We start from the raw sequence: 19,937 nt of genomic DNA, 5'->3' as shown, positions 1-19,937 counted from the left end.
TGACCCGGGTCAATTTTGAACAGGGAGTTTATATAGAGTGCAAGTAAAAACTATTCTCTGATTTTAAAATCGTAATCAGTTTCAACGGCACTTCTTTGTAGGCAACCTTCACCCACACACATGTTTTTTGTCCGAAAACAAATTATCTTTTCGTTAAGCAATCATTGTCTGTCTTCTTGAACCAATTTTTGTTCGGTCCATGTTTAGCCGGTTTTACCTTAAAAACGTCAAATTTACAATTAATCCACCGTCGTGTACATGTATTGTGACTCAAGTTTGCCCGTTTTAAATACACGCCAGATCAACGATATTCCATCTGTAACTACGTTGCAAGTAGGCCTTCATTGTTAGAACCTTTGTCAAACAGTTTTTACCCACAATATCCCTTTTAAATGCAGTGGACACTATTGGTAATTACTCAAAATATTTATTAGCATAAAACCTTTCTTGGTGACGAGGAATGGGGAGATGTTGATGGTATAAAACATTGTGAGAAACGGCTCCCTCTGAAGTGCCATAGCTTTCGAGAAAGAAGTAATTTTCCATGAATTTGATTTTGAGACCTCAGGTTTAGAACTTGAGGTCTCGAAATCAACCATCCAAACGCACACAACGTCGTGTGACAAGGGTGTTTTTTCTTTCATTATTATCTCGCAAGTTCGATGACCGATTGAGCTCAAATTTTCACAGGTTTGTTATTTTATGGATATGTTGAGATACACCAACTGTGAAGACTAGTCTTTGACAGTTACCAATAGTGTCCACTGCCTTTAACTGTTTGCGAGTTTAATAGTTAATGACAAGGCATGTAAAAGCAAAATGTATAGACAAGTACTTTGCAAACCAACATATCTCCTCGGACTTTCTTTGTAAAATGTTCTCAAACTTTAAATATCCCATTTCTTTATTCAATTTAAAACTAAGAAACAGCCAAGTACCACAAAATTTAATAGGTTTATTAAACATTATAATAATTATAAATATTCAGTAAGAATTAATGCAATAACTACGATTATATCTTTAAAAACAAACAGTGATTAAAATGGGCTATTATTCATTTTGTTGTACAATCACAATTTTTCTTTTTTTAAGACTGTAAATTGTGTTTGTTTGAACCAAGCTAATGCAATTTTCGGCGCGTTCCATTCGTCGGATAGCAATATTGAATATCGATTCAAATTATATCAACATGGGGTCAGACAATATTATGTCATTCCAGCATCGATTTGACTATTTATTTTGATGGGACAGCAGGGAAAAATAAAAGGGCTTCACAGATCTCATCACAGATTAGCTTTCAGCTACCCCCCCCCCCCGCCAAAAAAAAATGTTCGTAGAACTAGTATAAGTATTATCAACAGAGGGCGCTAGAGACAAAATACGGTAAATCGAGGTCAGAAGAAGTCTAACCATTTCGTTTAAATCTATCCGACCGTTAATGGTAAACTGTTAATTAATATTACTATTTACTTAAAATTAAAACCACAAGAAAACATAATTATGAATGTAAAGCTAATCGATTCGAATTAAATATAAATACTTAGTATAGTCAATTTCGGCTGCTCCGAGGTATTACTTGTGTGACAAAGTTTCCGCTGACGAACGATAATGTGTCCTGTAAACTTTAAAACACAACTTAACATACAGTATCACAGACTCCAGTGTAATGGTAGCACTTATTTCCAAACCAAGAAACAAAATCATCCTTTCCATGACTGCTATCAAAGTTGAGGACAAAACCGTCAGTCAGTCTATAATTGTTTTCCTCGTCACAAATTTTATTCCGAAAAACGCAGCTTTCAAGTCCACTCCTCTGACGAGGCAGAATATATTCAGTTATCGGCAAGGCTTGCCACTCCGAAGAACGGATCGACTTTCCGTTTGCGGCACTTCCGAAGAAGCCGGCGGTCGCCCGGTGCCTTGAATGAGTATTGTGACTCTCCTACGCCCGGCGCACCATGGAACCCACCAATGCCTGCCTTGGTGCAGTACACAAACTGCCCGTCCGGTCCCCCGTCACTCACGCATCTGTTGACACAGAAATATATTATATTTTTTATGCAAGATACCAGACACACGCAAGCTTGTACACGCCTGCAACCGTGGACCTCATTTATGTCCCTCTTTTGTTTGTACTCTCATTGGTTTTGTATACGTTTTCCAACTGTGGACCTTTTTCGAACCGTCCTCTTTTTGTTATAGGTCCCCGGGTTGAATGTGTATACCTACTCACAAGGCTTGAATGCCACTTCAAGGTGTGGACTACAGTCAACTATTTTTTTCCCAGGGGCCGTTGCCACCTACTCCTAGAGCTGAAACATGGTTAAAGGCACTGGACACTATTGGTAATTGTCAAAGACTAGCCTTCACAGTTGGTGTATCAAAACATATGCATAAAATAACAAACCTGTGAAAATTTGAGCTCAATCGGTCATCAGAAGAAAACACCCTTGTCACACGAAGTTGTGTGCGTTTAGATGGTTGATTTCGAGACCTCAAGTTCTAAATCTAAGGTCTCCAAATCAAATTCGTGGACAATTACTTCTTTCTCGAAAACTATGTCATTTCAGTGGGAGCCGTTTCTCACAATGTTTTATACCATCAACCTCTCCCCATTACTCGTCACCAAGAAAGGTTTTATGCTCAAATTATTTTGGGTAATTACCAATAGTGTCCACTGCCTTTAATACCCCCTTTTATTAAAGTCCATATACGAATGTAGGCTTGGGTATCATCAATCAGAAGTCTGGCTAGTAGACTAGAAAGCACCAACTCCCCAACTTTTACGGAGCATCAATGGAATTGCTTGCTAAAGGACACAAGTCCGTAAAGTTGGGAATTCTGGCTTGTGACCTGTTCACTTTATACCAATTTGACCTGCGCACTGACCTGCAATAGTCATCTTTCCCATCGCCATCTTCGTCTTTCATGTACCACGTGTCCATCTGCCCAACGGTGAACGTCTCCCCGGATACGTAGTTGTATTCGCTGTGTCCGCTGGTACCCGCCAGTGCACATGCCAACTGCATGGTGGTGTCCACTAAGCCACGGGTTGCCGTCATGACAATCCTGCCCACCAAAATACAATAATAATAATTATGATAAAAAACATTTTTTACATAATCTCTTTTCACACCCGAAGGTGATCTCAAGGCGCTTCCAAAATTATTACCCCTGGTAATCTCATTTCAGTTCCCTGGAGAGTGCGCCACTATTAAGTTAATTCAATCACAACAATTAATAAGTGTCTTGCTCAGGGACACAAGTGTCATGACCGGGACTCAATCCAACACTCTGCTGAACAGAAACACTAGAGTTTGAACTCGGTGCTCTTTATGCCAACTTAAGTTACTTGATAAATGCACCCCCTTATGGCAATCCCCTTGCTACTGATTTCAAGATTGTGTCATAAACATGTTTGTTGTGTTGCCATAATAGCCTTCGAGAAAGACTCTGCTAGGGTCGAAACGTCAAGCCATTAACCATTTCAAGCTGATGATCACTCACCGGCAGTAATCGTTGGCGGCGCCCTGTCCAGTGACGTCCACCCATCCCCGGAAGTAGCCCTTCAAGCCAGCGTCTGTGATGTCATAGCGACGTGGTTTTATCTCCGCTTTCTGCCCGTCGGAGCAAGATGGTACAATCTGAGTTTCTGTAGGAAGTTCACAATTGTATATGGGATTTATCAATTTATGGGTGCGTTCGTTTAGCTTCCCTGAGTCGACCCCGGCGTGTGACGGTTTGTTTTCCCAGGACGAACGTGTGCAGATACTTACCCACGTTCGTCCTGGAAGAAAAAACCGACACACACCGGGGTCGACCCAGGGAAGCTAAACGAACGCACCCTATAATTAATATAGGCCTAGTAAGGTTTGCGGTAACACCAATTAATGACAACCTCTAAACGAGTAAGGGTGATTCTGCAAAGAACCTTTGGTTTCAAACAGTTGATTTCAAATATTTGGTGTGCGGTGTGTGTGTGTGTGTTTACTCCCAGGTGGATTTGGTTATTCAGATCACTGCCCTGCGTTTACCGCGGAGTACATTTTTAGAATCCAGGAGACTTCTCAGTTCTGGAAAGAACGGCTATAATGAATGGATGAAATGACACGCAGCTTCTCGTGCTGTCTAGACTTGACTCAAGTCCCAACCCCGGGTCAATCTCAGAAAACTATTGTTCTGTGGTGTACTGCATTCCCCAACCTGTTCCGCACTCGGGACCACAAGAGCTATATGTTGACGGCGGCGGGTATGCTTAGGGACCCAAAAAGAGAACGGGACTTGAATCAAGTCTACGTGATGTCCAACTTATTTTACCTTGGCATGGTCTGCACGCTGTTCCATCGGTGTCAGGCGCGCCGGAGGGCCCAACTATGACGTCATTTGGTGATGTAGTTACGTTGAATCCTACTCTAGGTTCCGCGGGAGCTTGGGTAGTCATTACTTCTAATAGCATGAAAATAATGTGAGAGCAATGGAAACCATAAGAAACCTGAATGGTCACCGATGTCTCATATTTGAATCTAAATTTGTGCCGCTTGTTTCACAATAAATTATTGTGTGGCTTGGTGGAGCAACAATAACCAGTCTCAAACTGATTCCAGTATTATAACCCAAACCAGCTCTCTGGCGAGTATACAGCTTGTGCAACATCTCTTTAATACTATAAGCTAAATCAATCACAAGAACCATCTTTGTCCTCACAGGTACCCATTTACCATCCAGATGGAGAGAAGCAATTGTAGTTAAGTGTCTTGTTCAGGGACACAGTGTCACGACCGCGACTCGAACCCACACTCAGGCAGCTCTGTCCAGAGCTTGAGTTTGGTGCTAGCTCTTATCCGCTCATCAGCCACAACACCCCACGACGCAGTACTCACTCGTGTGGCTAGAACTTTTCTTTTAATGGCTTGAGAGATCAGTGTATGAACTTACTCTTGGTGATGTTGACCATAGCAATGGAGGAAACCACATAGAAGTCGTTGCTGAACAGGCAGCCATATTTTCCCTCCTGTCGTGACGTCATCGCATCCACCATCAGATTGCCTCCATCGATGACGTAGGAGGGCTGGGCCGTGACGTTGATTGGCTTGTCGTTGAAGAACCACGTGACCTCGGGGGTTGGATCACCCGAGGCTGCACAGACGAGGTTGAGAGGCTGGCTGTCTTCGACGGTGGAGTTGGAGAGACCGGTGGTCAGCTTAAGATTAGGCTCTGGGGACGATCAAGTACGAATACTCTATAAAGGCCCTTTTCGAAACGACGGCTTCGTCTTTGGCTTTGGCTTCAGGCTAGCTTTGCCCCGAGCTGCGCGTGACAGTTGCGCGTGCTGTGCGTATACACACTCAGTGCTTCAGACGAGAGGACGGAACCTGGAGCCGAATCCAAAGCCCAGGCTGTGGTTTCGAAAAGGGCCTTATACTTCTAAACAGAGATGGCATCATTTTCGCTTATGATTTTGATTATGTTAATTCAAACTCTCTCTTGGCGGAATTTTGAACAAAGGAGTGATTTATTATTAGCCTGCAATGTATAATGTGTTAACGGTTTAGACCCAGAGAGAATTTGTAATGATATTGAGATGTACTTTGTTGTACTTTCAAAGCTAGAAATGTTAAGGGTAGACATTTTAAATGTGAGAAGTTAGTCAGCGTAAAAGTATAAAATAGAATGCGTTTTTGGCAGACTTTTGAACAGAGGAGGGATTTCGTTCCCCAGGTTATAAACATACCTACAACACGCAGACGCCCCTGTGCACTCTTAAGTCCGTTCACATTTGCCGCCACACAGCGGTAGCTTCCGGCGTCTCGTAGATTCACGTTCTTCACGAGAAGTTCATTCCCGTTCTCGCTGACCTCGAAGCGCTCGTCCATCAGCGTCTCGATGGCTATTTCCTCCAGGAACCACGTGACCTGTGGCTCGGGATCTCCCGAGGTTTCACAGGACATGCGCACATCCTCGCCGACGAACGCCGTCATGTTTGGTAGGGGCGTCGAAATTGCCGGCAGCTGCCAGAGTTCTGTGTAAAAATCGCATTGGAAATATTGTTCATCTGGTATGATTATTAATAGCTTTAAAAGCAGTGGACAATTTCGGTAAACAGTATTGTCCAAAGGCCCACACTTCGTGTATCACAACTTATATATAAAATAACAAACCTGTGAAAATTTAGACTTAATCGGTCATCGGAGTCGGGAGAAAATAACGGGAAAACCCACCTTTGTTTCTGCACTTTTCGCCGTGTCATGACATGTGTTTACTATAATCCGTAATTCTCGTTGTCGAGAACTAATAATAATTGTTTAAATGTTTTCTCAAAAAGTAAAGCATTTCATGGAATAATATTTCAAGAGAAGTCTTTCACCATTACCTTCTGTAAACCCTGTAAGTTATTTGTAAATCTGTGAACGTTTACTTTTGTTTCTGTTCCGTAAGTGTTTAATGGCTTTAAAGGCAGTGGAAACTATTGGTATATTTATTGGCACAAAACCTTACTTGGTAACAAGTAATGGGGAGAGGTTGATAGTATAAAACATTGTGCGAAATGACTCCCTCTGAAGTACCGTAGTTTTCGAACAGAAGTCATTTTCCACGAACTTGATTTCGAGACCCCATAAATTATTTAAAATTTTGAGGTCCCGAAATCAAGCAACTGAAAGCCGGAACTTTGTGTGACAAGTGTGTTTTTTCTTTTATTATCTCGCAACTTCGACCACCAGCTGAGCTCAATTTTTCGCAGGTTTGTTATTTTATGCATAAATATGTTGAGATACACTAAGTGAACATACTGATCGTAGACTATTACCAATAGTGTTTAATGTCTCTAAAATTAACATAAAATACTTTGTAATACTTGTTGAATGTGCATTAAAAGTTTCAAACTCCCGAGTAAGACTTTTTTATCTGTGCCCCGTGAGGTCTGACCCATTTCTTGGTGAGTATGACCCGGGGTCTGGGTTCAATTCCCAAATGAGTAAAAATTACGCCAGTAAGAAGGTGTGACCGGTTAGTCACAAAAAAGGCGCTTTTAGTCAAACAATCTCAGAAGTGAAATTGTACTCCTTGATAAAGTGACGCAATTACAGTTTAATGTATTCCTTTTATGGCGGACATAAAAGGGATGTTCTTTAGAAACGCAAAGTTATTCAAAGTAACTGTGCTGTTTACTATTTCAAAACTTTGTCAACATCGGGTTTTGCTAAAACATAACTGTGACATAATTAAAATCCTAAACTTACCAACAACTTCTAGTTGAGCGCTCGCCGTGATAGCGCCCGCTTCGTTCGAGACGTCACAATGGTAGGTAAGTTCTTCATCCTCCGGCTGTACGTTGGCAATGCGGAACGTCTGCTTGTCCTCTGTGACGGTATAGCGCGGGAAATCCTCTAGATCCAAGCTGCGATTCTGTGCAAAAAAACAACCAATGTTTAGTCGATATTCAGTTTGCGGTAATAATATTGCTACCAGAGGTACGTACTCTTTAATGTAAAAGTGTGAAAAAGCACTCTTTGAAGAGCCATAATGAAAGACAACTCTTTTTCGAGTGGTCTTCCACTCTTTTAGATTGAAGTTTGCATCTTTTTGAGTGATTTTTCACTCTGTCCTGGAGTGAAACCCCTCTAAAAGAGTAAAATAACCACCACTTTTTTTTGAAGAGCCATATCAGGGAAAGCTCGAAAAGTAAAGAGTTGTGTCTTTCACTCTTTTACATTTAGAGAGTATACAGAGCCTTAAACACATCCCTTGGGGCATATCAAAGGTATGCACTCAGTATCATTCCTGCATTGTGTGAGCTACTTTTTGAAGTATGAGACCTATTCCTATAATTTTGTTATAGCACCACGTGATACAAAGTGCTGTGACGCAATATGCTGTCGGTCCCCTCTCTAACGTTAAGTGCACTGGGTTTCTTTTACGTGCTATATAGCACACTAGACCAACGGCTTTACGTCCCATCGGAAGGACGAATCATCATGGTTAAGTGTCTTGCTTAAAGGACAGGTGTCACAGCTGGGACTCGAACCCACACTCTGCTAATCAGAAACTCCAGAGTTTGAACCCGTTGCTCTTAACCGCTAGGCCATATTATGACACGTCACAAATATTTTAGTAACCAAAAAACAACCACTAAACAAATTTCCACATGCAAGCTCCAAACTAACCGCCTCGACATCCGTATTCCCTTTCGAAACACGCCACTTGATGCTGATTGGCTCTGTACCACGTGGTTTACAGACGAATGACACCTCGTCCCCTTGGTTGACCGTTTTACCGAACGGTTTTTCTTCCCATCGGGGTGGTACTGCAATGCAAAAAAAAAATCATAATATATATCTCAACCTCGATCCCAAAAAGGATTTACATAAAAGGATAACACACTTAAAATGTACCCACTTTAAAGGGAACAGACTTTGATAGTTACCAGTTATCAAAAGATGCAGGTGGTTTACAAGTTAATGATAGTGTTCCGTTTGTTGATTTATAATAATTATTAGTAAAAATCACAAGCGAAACTGATTGGGTCAATTTTAAACGATTTGAGGTTGAACAACAAACAATTTTGACTAGAGCTCATTGTATATTGTATTGCTCTCTTTATATGCTTAGAGGCTTTTTGCATTAGGCGCTTTAAACATTAATATCTTTATTAATATACCTATGTTTGTGAAAGATATTGACAAAAAATGGAGGCAGCAAACATAGAGCTTGATAGCTCCGTTGGGAGAGCGCCGACAAGTTAATCCGGAAGTCATTTGGTTTAAATCCTGCTTTAGTCAATGGTGTCTTTGTTCAACACCAAATAGTGACAACTGCAGATGATTATGTCCCTAGTTAAAATCGGTTAGTCTAAACATTTATACAGACACTATTCTAAAATCAGTGAAACAATCTGTCCAACAGACAAATAACTACAGCGAATACAGGAAACAATGACAGCACCGGTTGTCACAAAGAAATCATTTTTTCAAGAGCAATAACAACTTCCAGTCATACAAAAACAAAAGCGGTCACAACAAGGAAGACGTGTTAAAGGCAGTCGACACTATTGGTAATTACTCAAAATAATTATCAGCAAAAAGCATTTTTGGGTAGCGAGTAGTAGTGAAAGGTTGATGGTATAAAACATTGTGCAAAACGGCTCCCTCTGAAGTAACGTAGTTTTCGGGATAGAAGTAATTGCCCACGAATTTGATTTCGAGACCTCAGATTTAGAATTTGAGGTCTCGAAATCAAACATCTGCTGAAAGCACACAACTTCACGGGACAAGGGTGTTTTTTCTTTCATTATTATCTCGCAACTTCGACGACCAATTGAGCTCAATTTTTCACAGGTTTGTTATGTTATGCATATGTTGATATACACCAAGCGAGAAGACTGGTCTTTGACAATTACCAATAGTGAACAGTGTCTTTAAAGAGCAACTTGAGCGATTTGATTTTTAACGGCAATGCTGTTTTTGTGTTTGTTTATCATTATTAATCTAAATTGAAACGTCTCAATTTGTGTAATAATTTATTAAAAGACTAGGCCCAAAGTTAAATGTTTTGGAAATCAACTAGAAACACTTCTGTCGCTGGCGGCGTGCGGCAAAAGTGACAAGACGTTGGCGTTGCTTGTGGAATTTTGTGTACCTCCACGAGCAAGTTCGAGTGTGCATAATCATTAACTAAAGGTTGGCTATTCTTTTGACTCGAACCCAGGCTGGTTGACTGCTGTGGTTGACCATTTGAAACCAGCCTCATAACCCTGGTTTCTTTACTGGTCCCAACACATTTCTTTGTAAAGCGCAAAGGGGCACTGGTGACACTGTAGTGTAAGCAATGGGGTGTTGAATAACGTGGTACCGATGGTTGTAGGCGACACGCTGCACATACAATTAATGTTGGCGGGTGTGGGTAACATTCGGACAAGTTGTTTACAAGTACCACACAACAACAACGCAGTGCTTGTGACGTCACTAGGAAACTGTGTACCCAATCAGAATGTGGTAAATTTACCAATGGTGTATACCGCCCTCATAGCGACAGGTTTGCGATGAGGGAAGTCGTCCTGCATTCTGGATCCTGAGTGTGCGAGCGTCCAGTCCAAGGAGGCATGCGCAGCAATTATACACAATAACATTGTAATTGCATCTCAAAGGAATCATTAACCTTCAGAGTAATTTATTACTACAATTGTTTTCTTTTTTCTTTAAATACCATTAAATATCACTCCTTCATAATTATACTGAAACATATTTTTGGGTGGGTAAACTCAAGAGGTTGACGATTAATGTTCGATGACAGACTAGTCTATATTCGGACCCATTATAATGTGTGCGTAAATATGTAAATTGTCAGAATGCTTCAGAATCGGCGCTTACGACAGCCAATTTCACGGGTTAGCTTGGAAATTTTGCTTCTGCGCGTGCGTGCCCCACGTTACTAGGCATTCTACGCTTACAAGGCTAGCGCAGAAATTCGGCGCTTGCACGGAGAGTTCGGTGGCAAGCAGAGCCATGAAATTGGGCCCAGACAGATAGAAAACGAATTGTGCTCTCAAAATAGAGTTATTTACCCGTAATACAATCTGCCTTCTGACCGTACCTGATCAAGCATGTAATTTTTTGTTCTGGGGGCTGCTCGGAGGGTTAACGTATTGTTTTTTTACATCGGTACCAACATAGACTTGTGGTCAAGTCGTTAAATGTCTGTCGCGGTGATAGCGTTCCGACTCTCCTCGCGATTCCCGCGGTATTCTACTGCTGTCACGACTACGGTCCCGAAACGGGGACTAGAAGTCGGCAACCAGCAGTTCGTGCGCGAGAGCAGTGATCTCGCCATAGCACTACCGCAACTCGACCATTAACGACTTGTCAACAAGTCTAGTACCAACAAGGCATTATTAGGGGACAATAACATTATTATGTTTATTAGTAAATGTTATCAGGAAAAAGGCAAGTAACAAAACACAATAATTATGTAATGATGGAGAAAGCGGTGTGGTTAAAAATAAAATAAAACAATTAAATTATGACATTATGAATATGAAGGAAGAAGTTGAATAAAAAATTTGGGCAATTATAGAAACGAAAATGTGGAAGACGTATGTTGAAGAGAATGATGCTCATGTTTGACAGGAAGATAAAATGGTAATTGCAAGAAGCTGAAAATAAAATTAATGATAAGTTGAAAGATAAATAAGTTGAAAGATAAAATGATAAGTTGACAGATAGATAAGTTGAAAGAAAAAGAAATTATGATAAGTTGAAAGATAGATAAGTTGAAAGATAAAAATGAAAAGTTGAAAGATAGATAAGTTAAAAGATAAAATGATAATTTGAAAGGTAGAAAAGTTGAAAGATAGATAAGTTGAAAGATAAAAATGATAAATTGATGATGATTGTGATAAAGGATGCTATGATGAAGACGCACACACTGTTGAAAAAGAAAGCAAACATAGAACAAAAATGATAAAATGATTGAATTGACAAATAAAATGGTTATGTTTTTTGGTGGTACAAATTGCTAAATTAACAGTGATTGCTTTTTTCAAAAGCACGTGGAGGAGAGGAACAACGCAAGGGTGTATAGTGGGATGAGGAGAGACTGCACGTTGTAACGGTTTGAAGCCAGATGTAGCAAAAACAAAATGGTGGCCTCTTTAACAAGACGATCCACTGCTGGTCGCCAAAAACAAAATTCGCAGACTTTGCAAAATAAACTGATGGAAACATGATGATACACACACAGCAAGAAAAAGTCAGCGATGGTTGGCTTTATGTTATTTGAAAGAAAATTTCCAAAGTGGACGACCCGTCTTCACCCGGGTAGAGATGTTAACATCGTGATGATCTTATGACGTCATAGATGACGTGTTATCTTCCATCCAGTGACATACCGTTTACTGTTAAACTGAAAATACTGCTTTCGTTTCCAAGAGTGCTTTTGGAAATGCATCTGTATTGTGAAGTATCGTTTTGTTGGAGGTCAGAAAGGGTCAACTTTGACTTGACGGCACTCGATCCGTCCACGCCAGTCTCCATCATACCGTCCAGGCTGATTCTGTTGAAAACACAAGAGAGTGGTGCCAGATTGTTTTAAGAGCTGGACGTTGAAAAATCAGTCTCGTTTTGTTCAATAATTGTTCAATGTGTTGATTTAACTTCACTTTAGACAGCGTTTGTACTAAAATTTAAGGTAGTTTGTGCACAAAACTCATATTAGTCAAACTCAAATTACTTTTAATATGGTAGTTGTTACCAACTGATACAGTTGAAATTCGTAGAGCTGAATGTTGAAAATCAATCTGGTTTTGTTCAATTTGTTTAATATAGTTTACTGTCGATTTAACTTCTCTGTGGACAGCATTGGTATTAAAAGATAAAGTAGTTTGTGCACAAATAATTCAATTTCAACCTCAAATTACTTTTAAGTGGTAGTTGGTACCATCTAATACAGTTGGAATTCGGAAATGGGCAGAATTCTAACCCGGACCATAAGAGAATGGAAAAACGTAGAGCGACATCCATATCTTGTAAATTATTGAAGCCAGTGATCCACTCAAGATTCGTAATTGGGTAAGAATCTAAGATGGGCATTTTTTAAGACAGGCGAGATTCGTAACTGGGCGAATGATAAACTTGTGTCAAGATGGAAGAAGCATCGTGAATGAGAGGGTTTATAACCTCAATTAATGAAGCCAATCCATACATTGATCCATTTAAGATTCGTAATTGGGTTGGACATTTTAAGACAGGCGAGATTCGTAATTGGGCGAATAATAAACTTGTCACAAGATGGAGAATCCATTTCGGATGAGAGTTGTACCTGTCCCCTGGTAGGTCGCCTCCAATTTTCTCCCACCGGATGCTCGGCTGCGGCAAACCGGAAGCTGCACATGACCACGTGACCGTCTCCCCAATATTGCTCATGGTTGTTTTCACGGGTGGGAGGTATAACCTAACGGGCACTACATTGTGGAAGGGGGGCAAGCAGAACACAACCAGTTCAACAGCAGTATAACAAAACCGTACATTAACCAAAGTCAATAAAATCGAGGTTGTGTATCGAGGTTGTCAACATTCTTTCTTGTGCGGATAATAGTAATAATAATAATAATAACAATAATAATAACAATGAAAACTAATAAAGCGCACAAATCAATAAAAGTAATAACAATAACAAAAATTTAAACCTAAACGGATATCTTGGATTTTGTTGAAACAAATCGCCATTTTTAAAACCAAGCATTTGGCTTTAGCCCAGACTTAGATAGAACCGTCCCCCCGTTTTAAAACCTCAATAGTGTACTCAGTCAAAAACACGACTGTGCCTTAAATTTGAAGCCACTGATTTGAAAAAGATATATAGCCTATAAACCGAAGGTAAAGACTATAGTCTGGTAACTTTTGGTGATGGTTATGTTCCTTGTAACTATTCGTGTTTCAAAAGGAAACATGACAAAGATGGCGCCGAGATTGAGAAAAAGGAAAAAAACAAACAATCCCGTACCATCTGACTAACATATGGGGCTATTGTGTCATAAAGCCTGTAAGCACAATATACTTTCTAAGCACGGACATTTCTTGCTTAACAGAAACAAGTCACCATTCAACTTCCATAAAGTTAACTTTGTTGTGACTGGTGCCCTGTTCATTTTGTTTCTTTACAAAAGAAATGTTCGCAGCAGTATTTTCTGCTTAAGTCGGACCCTGCTGTTAGCAAAATGATAAACCAATTAGCATGATTTTAATAAGCATCGTGACTACAAAGGATGACCTGTGTGAACATCCGGGGTCAACCGGAAGTGTTCCTTTTCGGTAGAGGTTTCCTTCACAAACCTGATAACAAAATCAAAACGGTTTGAGATTCCCAGCTGCGTTAATGATTATCAATTAACACAATCTGAATGTATCAATAAAATACTAATCAATCAATTATTATCAGTCAGTCAATAATAAAATTCATCATTCAATAAAATAATAAGCATCAATCGATAATCGCAAGTCATTTATCAATAAATTCAATATCAATCAATAATTGAAACTCGTCTATCAAATTGTGAATTTCATATGGTTCAAGATTAAGTTTTAAATGTAGAATATTTAAAATAATTTACACAAAACCCGCCAGAATTGTTTTTTTTTTTTTCGTGATTTACCACAATACTAAAGTTTGTTTCTTCAAGGCAGCGGATCGATTTAAAACCACAAGGCGGTAAAGCCCCTCCATCCTACATTTCAAACATCTTTCCAACCATATTAGTTATAATTTGTATTATAGAAAAAAAACATTCATAATCAAATGCAGTGTGTCCCTGTAAAGGCAATGGTGTTACGAATGATGCGATGCTCAAAAGGATTTGGGTACTTTTTCAAAATGTCCATAGATTTACATTAAACTTACAGGGCTTGAAGATGATAGTGGAAAGCTTCCCTTCAAATATCACTTACTGAGGTGCTGTGTCTCATGAAACCAAAATAATGTTCATGACATTGTTTTACTCATTTCCCCAAAACTACAGCACCTCAGCACGTAATGTTTTTCAGGGAAGCTTTATACTATCATTATCTTCAAACTGTGTAAGTTTAGTGTAAATCTGTGGACATACACCCTTTGAGTCATCAGTTCACGTGCTCCTCACCTAGTATCCGGACGCTGACCGCTTCGGTTCTTGAACCCAGTGAGTTTGCCGCACGGCAGATGTACGTTCCTGTGTCTGAGATGCTGGAAGATTCCACAGCGAGCACGGCTATTGTACCATTGCGCCTAAAACAAACAAAAATCATTAACATAGTCATTAGAGTCAGATTATCTCTTGAGATGCTTTGTTATTCCCTTTTTAAAGGCACTGGGCACCTTTGGTAATAACGTCACAGACAAGTTTCTCACTTAGTGTGTTCCAACATAATATGCATACAAAATCAAACCTGTGAACATTTTAACTCAATTGGTCATCGAAGTTGCGAGAGAATAATGGAATAAAAACAACCTTGTCGCACAAGCTGTGTACTTTCAGATGCCTTGAATTTGAGACCCCAGCTGAGGTCTCCAATTCAATTCAAATATTCAAATGAGAATATAATTCTTTCTATAAAGAATGAACTACGTTACTTTAGAGGGAGCCGTTTCTCACAATGTTGTATACTAATGTTGATAGTTTTTTAGTGGTAACAATTATTTTGAGTAATAACCAATAGTGTCGAATGAATATTTGCGGCTTTTTGCCAAACTCTTGGTGGCGTTCTATATAGACCTTATGCATTGACGTCATCCAGCGGCCATCTTAGTGGAAAAACGGTGACGAAACAATCGAAACGCACAGATTTGTACGCGCGGCGCACAGGATTGGCCAATGAACAACCTCCTTTTGACCTCTAGGTGAGGGCGCCCTACTGAAATGACGTCATGTGCATAAGGTCTATTGTAAATAACGCGGTAGTTTACGTCACTTCGTACTAGCGGCTACGGCTGCATCTGCGGCTTAATCACATGTCACCATGCGTTGGTTCATAAAGCCGCCCTAGGCAACACCCTTAGCAACAGCCGCAGCCGTAGCCACATACACCAATTTGGACACGGTCTTTTTATTGCTTGTTAAAAGTAAAACATTTTAATTTCAGTTTTTCCCGAAGACGAGCAGAGCATAGTGTTCGAAATGTCGAGACCATACCGGCTCTTCTCAGAACCAACGCTCACCCAAAAGAGATTTACACATGGTTGTACCCGCAAGTTAATTACTTAATCATAATTTCTTCCTAAAGTTTATTATTTATTTATAGTTTCTTTCTAAAGTTTATTAATTATTTATAGTTTCTTCCTATTTCTCCACACCATACAAAGATTCAAACAATATTCTTATTAAATTTTTCGTCTTTCAGATACAGTTCCGGTTGGATTTTCCTAGACGAATATTCAAATAATACTATCACATTTGGGGTTCATTTTGATTTTGTCTTAGTAAAAGCCTACCTCATTAGCACACGCTTCCCATCTTTTCGTTCCCACGTGACTCGAGGTTGGGGCGTTCCAGCGGCCTTGCATATCAGCTCAAATGGGTCTCCCTTCGACAGTGTTACGTTACCGGACACATGGACGATACGTGGAATGGCTGTGGAATTAAAACATAACTTGGGGCTTCAACCCTGCACTTAAAAGCAGTAGACACTATTGGTAGTTTCTCAAAATAATTATTAGAAAACCTTTCTTGGGTTTATTGCGAAGCTGCAAAGCCAAATAGAGACTTGCCAGACACCATGGCAACACCTGATACAACAAGTATACCATGTTAGACAAGTTTGAGAGCTGCCAAAATCAGTTATACAGGCAATGTGGTTTATGTGTTTTTTTAGGACAATACAATGTCCACAGATTTACATTAAACTTACACAGTTTGAAGATAATGATGGTAGAAAACTCCCTGAAAATATTACTTGCTGAGGTGCTGTAGTTTTTGAGAAATGAGTAAAAACAATCTCATGAAAACAACTTTCGTCCCATTGATAATGAGACGAAATTTTTTAGCATGTAAAAACGTATTTTCATGACATTGTTTTACTCATTTCTCAAAAACTACAGCACCTCAGCAACTAATTATTTCAAGGTACACTTTCTACTATCATTATTTTCAAACTGTGGAAGTTAAATGTAAATCTGTGGACATTGTGCTTTGTGTTACTAAAAGTACCCAAATCGTTTAAGCAGTAAAGTTTCGGACTGTACGACCATGCGTTGGTGTGAATAATATTTGCATACTACGTCCACAGGTTGTGATGACTTCTGTAAGCTTACCCATGACGGTTATCTTTGCCGTAGCCTCAGTGACCCCGTGGTCGTTTTCCGCTGAGCATTTGTAAAATCCAGAATCTTGTGTTGTAAGATTGTGCAGAACCAATATCGCTTCATCCAGAACCACCATTTCGCTGGCGATCCTGTAGGTCAAAGGTTAAACCAAGTGTAATTTATTTAGAATTATGACACCTATAAATTGTGACCTTTTTTGAAAAAAAAAATCACGTGACCAATAACGTGTAACATATAATTTGTAATTGTCGTGGCCGAGCGGTTATGATCACCGAATTCAAACTCTGGTGTTTCTGTTCAGCAGACTGTGGGTTCGAGAGTCGAAATTGGTCCTTAAGCAAGACACTCATCTTTCGTCCTTCGAATGGGACGTAAAGCCGTTGGTTCCGTGTGTTCTGTAATGCACGTTAAATATCCCAGTAACACTCATCGCTAAGGGAAGGGGTTTGCCCCGTTGTTTCCTGGCAGTGGCTGCAGAATGCAGTTTGGACTCCGAATTCATAACTTCAAGAACCTATCTTTTTGAGAGAAAAAAATGTATGTACAATCGAATTGATAACCATTTTGGTAGAAACGTGTGCTGTACAATACTTAAAGGCAGTGGACACTATTGGTAATTGTCAAAGACCAGTCATCTCACTTGGCATGTATCTCAACATATGCATAAAATAACAAACCTGTGAAAATTTGAACGCGATCGGTCGTCGGAGTTGCGAGATGATAATGAAAGAAAAAAACACCCTTGTCACATCACACGAAGTTGTGTGCTTTCAGATGCTTGATTTCGAGACCTCAAGTTCTAAACTTGAGGTCTCGAAATCAAATTCGTTTCTCCAAAACTATGTCACTTCAGAGGGAGCCGTTTCTCACAATGTTTCATACTATCAACCTCTCCCCATTACTCGTTACTAAGTAAGGTTTTACGCTAATAATTATTTTGAGTAATTACCAATAGTGTCCACTGCCTTTTAGTATTTCTTTTAAATAATCGACAAAATCAGCTTACTTGGCTTCGGGCATTGACCCGCCAACACGAGACCACGTGTACTCAACAGCACCCTCAGCGTGGCATCTTAGAGTTGACCCTTGACCCTCGGCTACCATGGAGTCTAGAGGGCGCCTGTCAATGACTGGTAGCGTAGCAGCGGAGATTGATATAGTAGCGAGGGGAGCCCGCGATGTCGCCTCCAGCTGCGGTTTGTCGTTTGTCATCATGTCGTCGTCGTCGTCGTCGATAACTACAAACCAGGAACGCAGCACAAAAGTGTTTAGTTTAGGAAGGAAAACATTTTTTTTCTGATTTAGTAATTGAACTCGAAGAGAAATATAATTAAATTGTTTACGGTCTCGTACAGCTAGCTCTGGTAATAGAAGAAAATTAATCAAAATTTGAACAATGAAATTGTTAGAAAGGTGCAAAAAGGTTAGTGCTAAATTTACAGTGTAGGTTTGTGCGAGCACGGTCAAGCAGTGTTATGGGTAACCTTAGGTTAGGGTGTTTTTCGATTTTGTACACACAAAGACGCAGGGAAATGGAATGCGGTAGGAAAAGAAACTACATGGGAATAACATCGTGCATTTTTCTCGTAACATAACACCAATAACAATACCCTTAATTTGATGTTTTCTCTATCAAAAACGTTTTTATCTCAAACTTGGTATTACAAAATAATTAATCAAATAAGGAAAACTGCATGTTGGGTGACAAACTATGCTGACGTCATTTCTGACGCGAAGAGTGAAGTATAACTTTGACGTAACGACACATACACAAACGTTCGTTAAATGAGGATAGTAATTATACAAGTGACGTTGTCACAAAGTGCAATGACGTCAAAACATTCGGAGTTACATTCGAGTGACGTAATGAATAAGTGCACTAAAAATTAAATGGAAACACAAGTGAGGTCACCGTCGCGTGATGTGACGTCATGAAACAAAATGGAAGGTTGGAAGAGTTGTGACCAAGAGACTGAGCGCAGTGACGTCATGAAATGAAAAGTCAATGAACCAGAAACATAATAATGCATCAAAATGAGTTGACGTCATGTAGATTGAAAAAGTTGTGACGTAGAGACTTAGTGCAGTGCACCAGAAACATAATAATGCATACTATATGAGGTGACGTCATGAAACAAAATGGAAGGAAAAAAAAGTTGCGATGTAGACTGAGTGCAGTGACGTAATGAAAATGAAAAGTTCAGGCACCAGTGACATGAAAATGCATACTATACACGAGGTGACGTGATGAAACAAAATGGAAGTTAAGAAAAGTTGTTGTAACGTAAAGACTGGGTGCAGTGACGTCATGAAAATGAAAAGTTCAGTGACACGATAATGCAGTTATATACATGTGGTGACGTCATTAAACAAAATGGAAGCTTAGACAAGTTGTGACGTAGAGACTGAGAGTGCAGTGACGTAATGAAAAGAAAAGGCCCGGCACCAGTGACATGATAATGCATAATACACGAGATGACGTCATGAACACCACTATGTTTCACCTGTTTCGCGAACCCCGTTGCCGCATGTTCGCAGACATTCCTCTTTCGTAGAAAACCTGTTCTGATTGCCCAGACAACCGCCGTACGTGAACGGCTGGCAGGCTTTGGCACCCGAGTCAAAGTACCAGAACGGATAGTAGGTCCGGCAGGGGCCAACATCCTTATGGAGGCTGCAATAATCTGGAGGAAGGAAATGCGAACAAACGAACAAAAACAAACAAGGGGTGAAGGATGGGTCATTAATGTTAGTGATTGAATAGGAAGGCGGACAGGAGGCGTCTCTATAGTTCAACAACTTATTTGTATTTATAAAATATGTACTCATAAAATACATGTATTTGCATGCACTATTTTCAAACGAACAAATGTGAGATAACTGCAACTTACACAAGCATTTGGATTAGACAGAGGTGGGCTCACTGATAAATATCCCCTCTTTTCGGCTGATAAAGCTTGGTTTTAAATTGATTCAAATAAACCTCACAATGGAAGGTACAACTACAGAATATAGTATAACTATCGATGGAGAAAATGTATATCTTTCTGGAAGGACATCAATTTTCCCTTAATAAACACAATGGTTAAAATCCCTGATATTACAGTTTGCTGCCCTCTAGCGACAATACGTATCAGCTCCATTTATATTCT

The 19,937-nt window shown here is 39.8% G+C and overlaps 1 protein-coding gene across 1 annotated transcript in view; it reads right to left on the bottom strand.

Moving 5' to 3' along the window:
* Nucleotides 1-1,065: 1,065 nt before the first annotated feature.
* The window catches only part of LOC117305407 (hemicentin-1-like), a 68,964-nt gene continuing 50,092 nt past the window's right edge, over nucleotides 1,066-19,937 (bottom strand). The window contains exons 3-18 of the mRNA XM_033790278.1: nucleotides 19,290-19,469; nucleotides 17,792-18,023; nucleotides 16,774-16,913; nucleotides 15,955-16,093; nucleotides 14,627-14,751; nucleotides 12,811-12,952; nucleotides 11,882-12,045; nucleotides 10,000-10,065; nucleotides 8,163-8,302; nucleotides 7,239-7,404; nucleotides 5,732-6,019; nucleotides 4,936-5,214; nucleotides 4,318-4,446; nucleotides 3,508-3,652; nucleotides 2,890-3,069; nucleotides 1,066-2,028 (exon numbers count right to left, since the gene is read on the bottom strand). Coding sequence (XP_033646169.1) covers nucleotides 1,833-2,028; nucleotides 2,890-3,069; nucleotides 3,508-3,652; nucleotides 4,318-4,446; nucleotides 4,936-5,214; nucleotides 5,732-6,019; nucleotides 7,239-7,404; nucleotides 8,163-8,302; nucleotides 10,000-10,065; nucleotides 11,882-12,045; nucleotides 12,811-12,952; nucleotides 14,627-14,751; nucleotides 15,955-16,093; nucleotides 16,774-16,913; nucleotides 17,792-18,023; nucleotides 19,290-19,469 — 2,711 coding nt within the window. The 3' untranslated portion in view covers nucleotides 1,066-1,832. The remainder of the gene's footprint in view (nucleotides 2,029-2,889; nucleotides 3,070-3,507; nucleotides 3,653-4,317; nucleotides 4,447-4,935; nucleotides 5,215-5,731; nucleotides 6,020-7,238; nucleotides 7,405-8,162; nucleotides 8,303-9,999; nucleotides 10,066-11,881; nucleotides 12,046-12,810; nucleotides 12,953-14,626; nucleotides 14,752-15,954; nucleotides 16,094-16,773; nucleotides 16,914-17,791; nucleotides 18,024-19,289; nucleotides 19,470-19,937) is intronic.

Source organism: Asterias rubens, chromosome 22 (genome assembly GCF_902459465.1).
Source record: "Asterias rubens chromosome 22, eAstRub1.3, whole genome shotgun sequence".
NCBI classification, from domain to species: domain Eukaryota; kingdom Metazoa; phylum Echinodermata; class Asteroidea; order Forcipulatida; family Asteriidae; genus Asterias; species Asterias rubens.
This window is presented reverse-complemented; position numbering and strand designations above follow the sequence as displayed.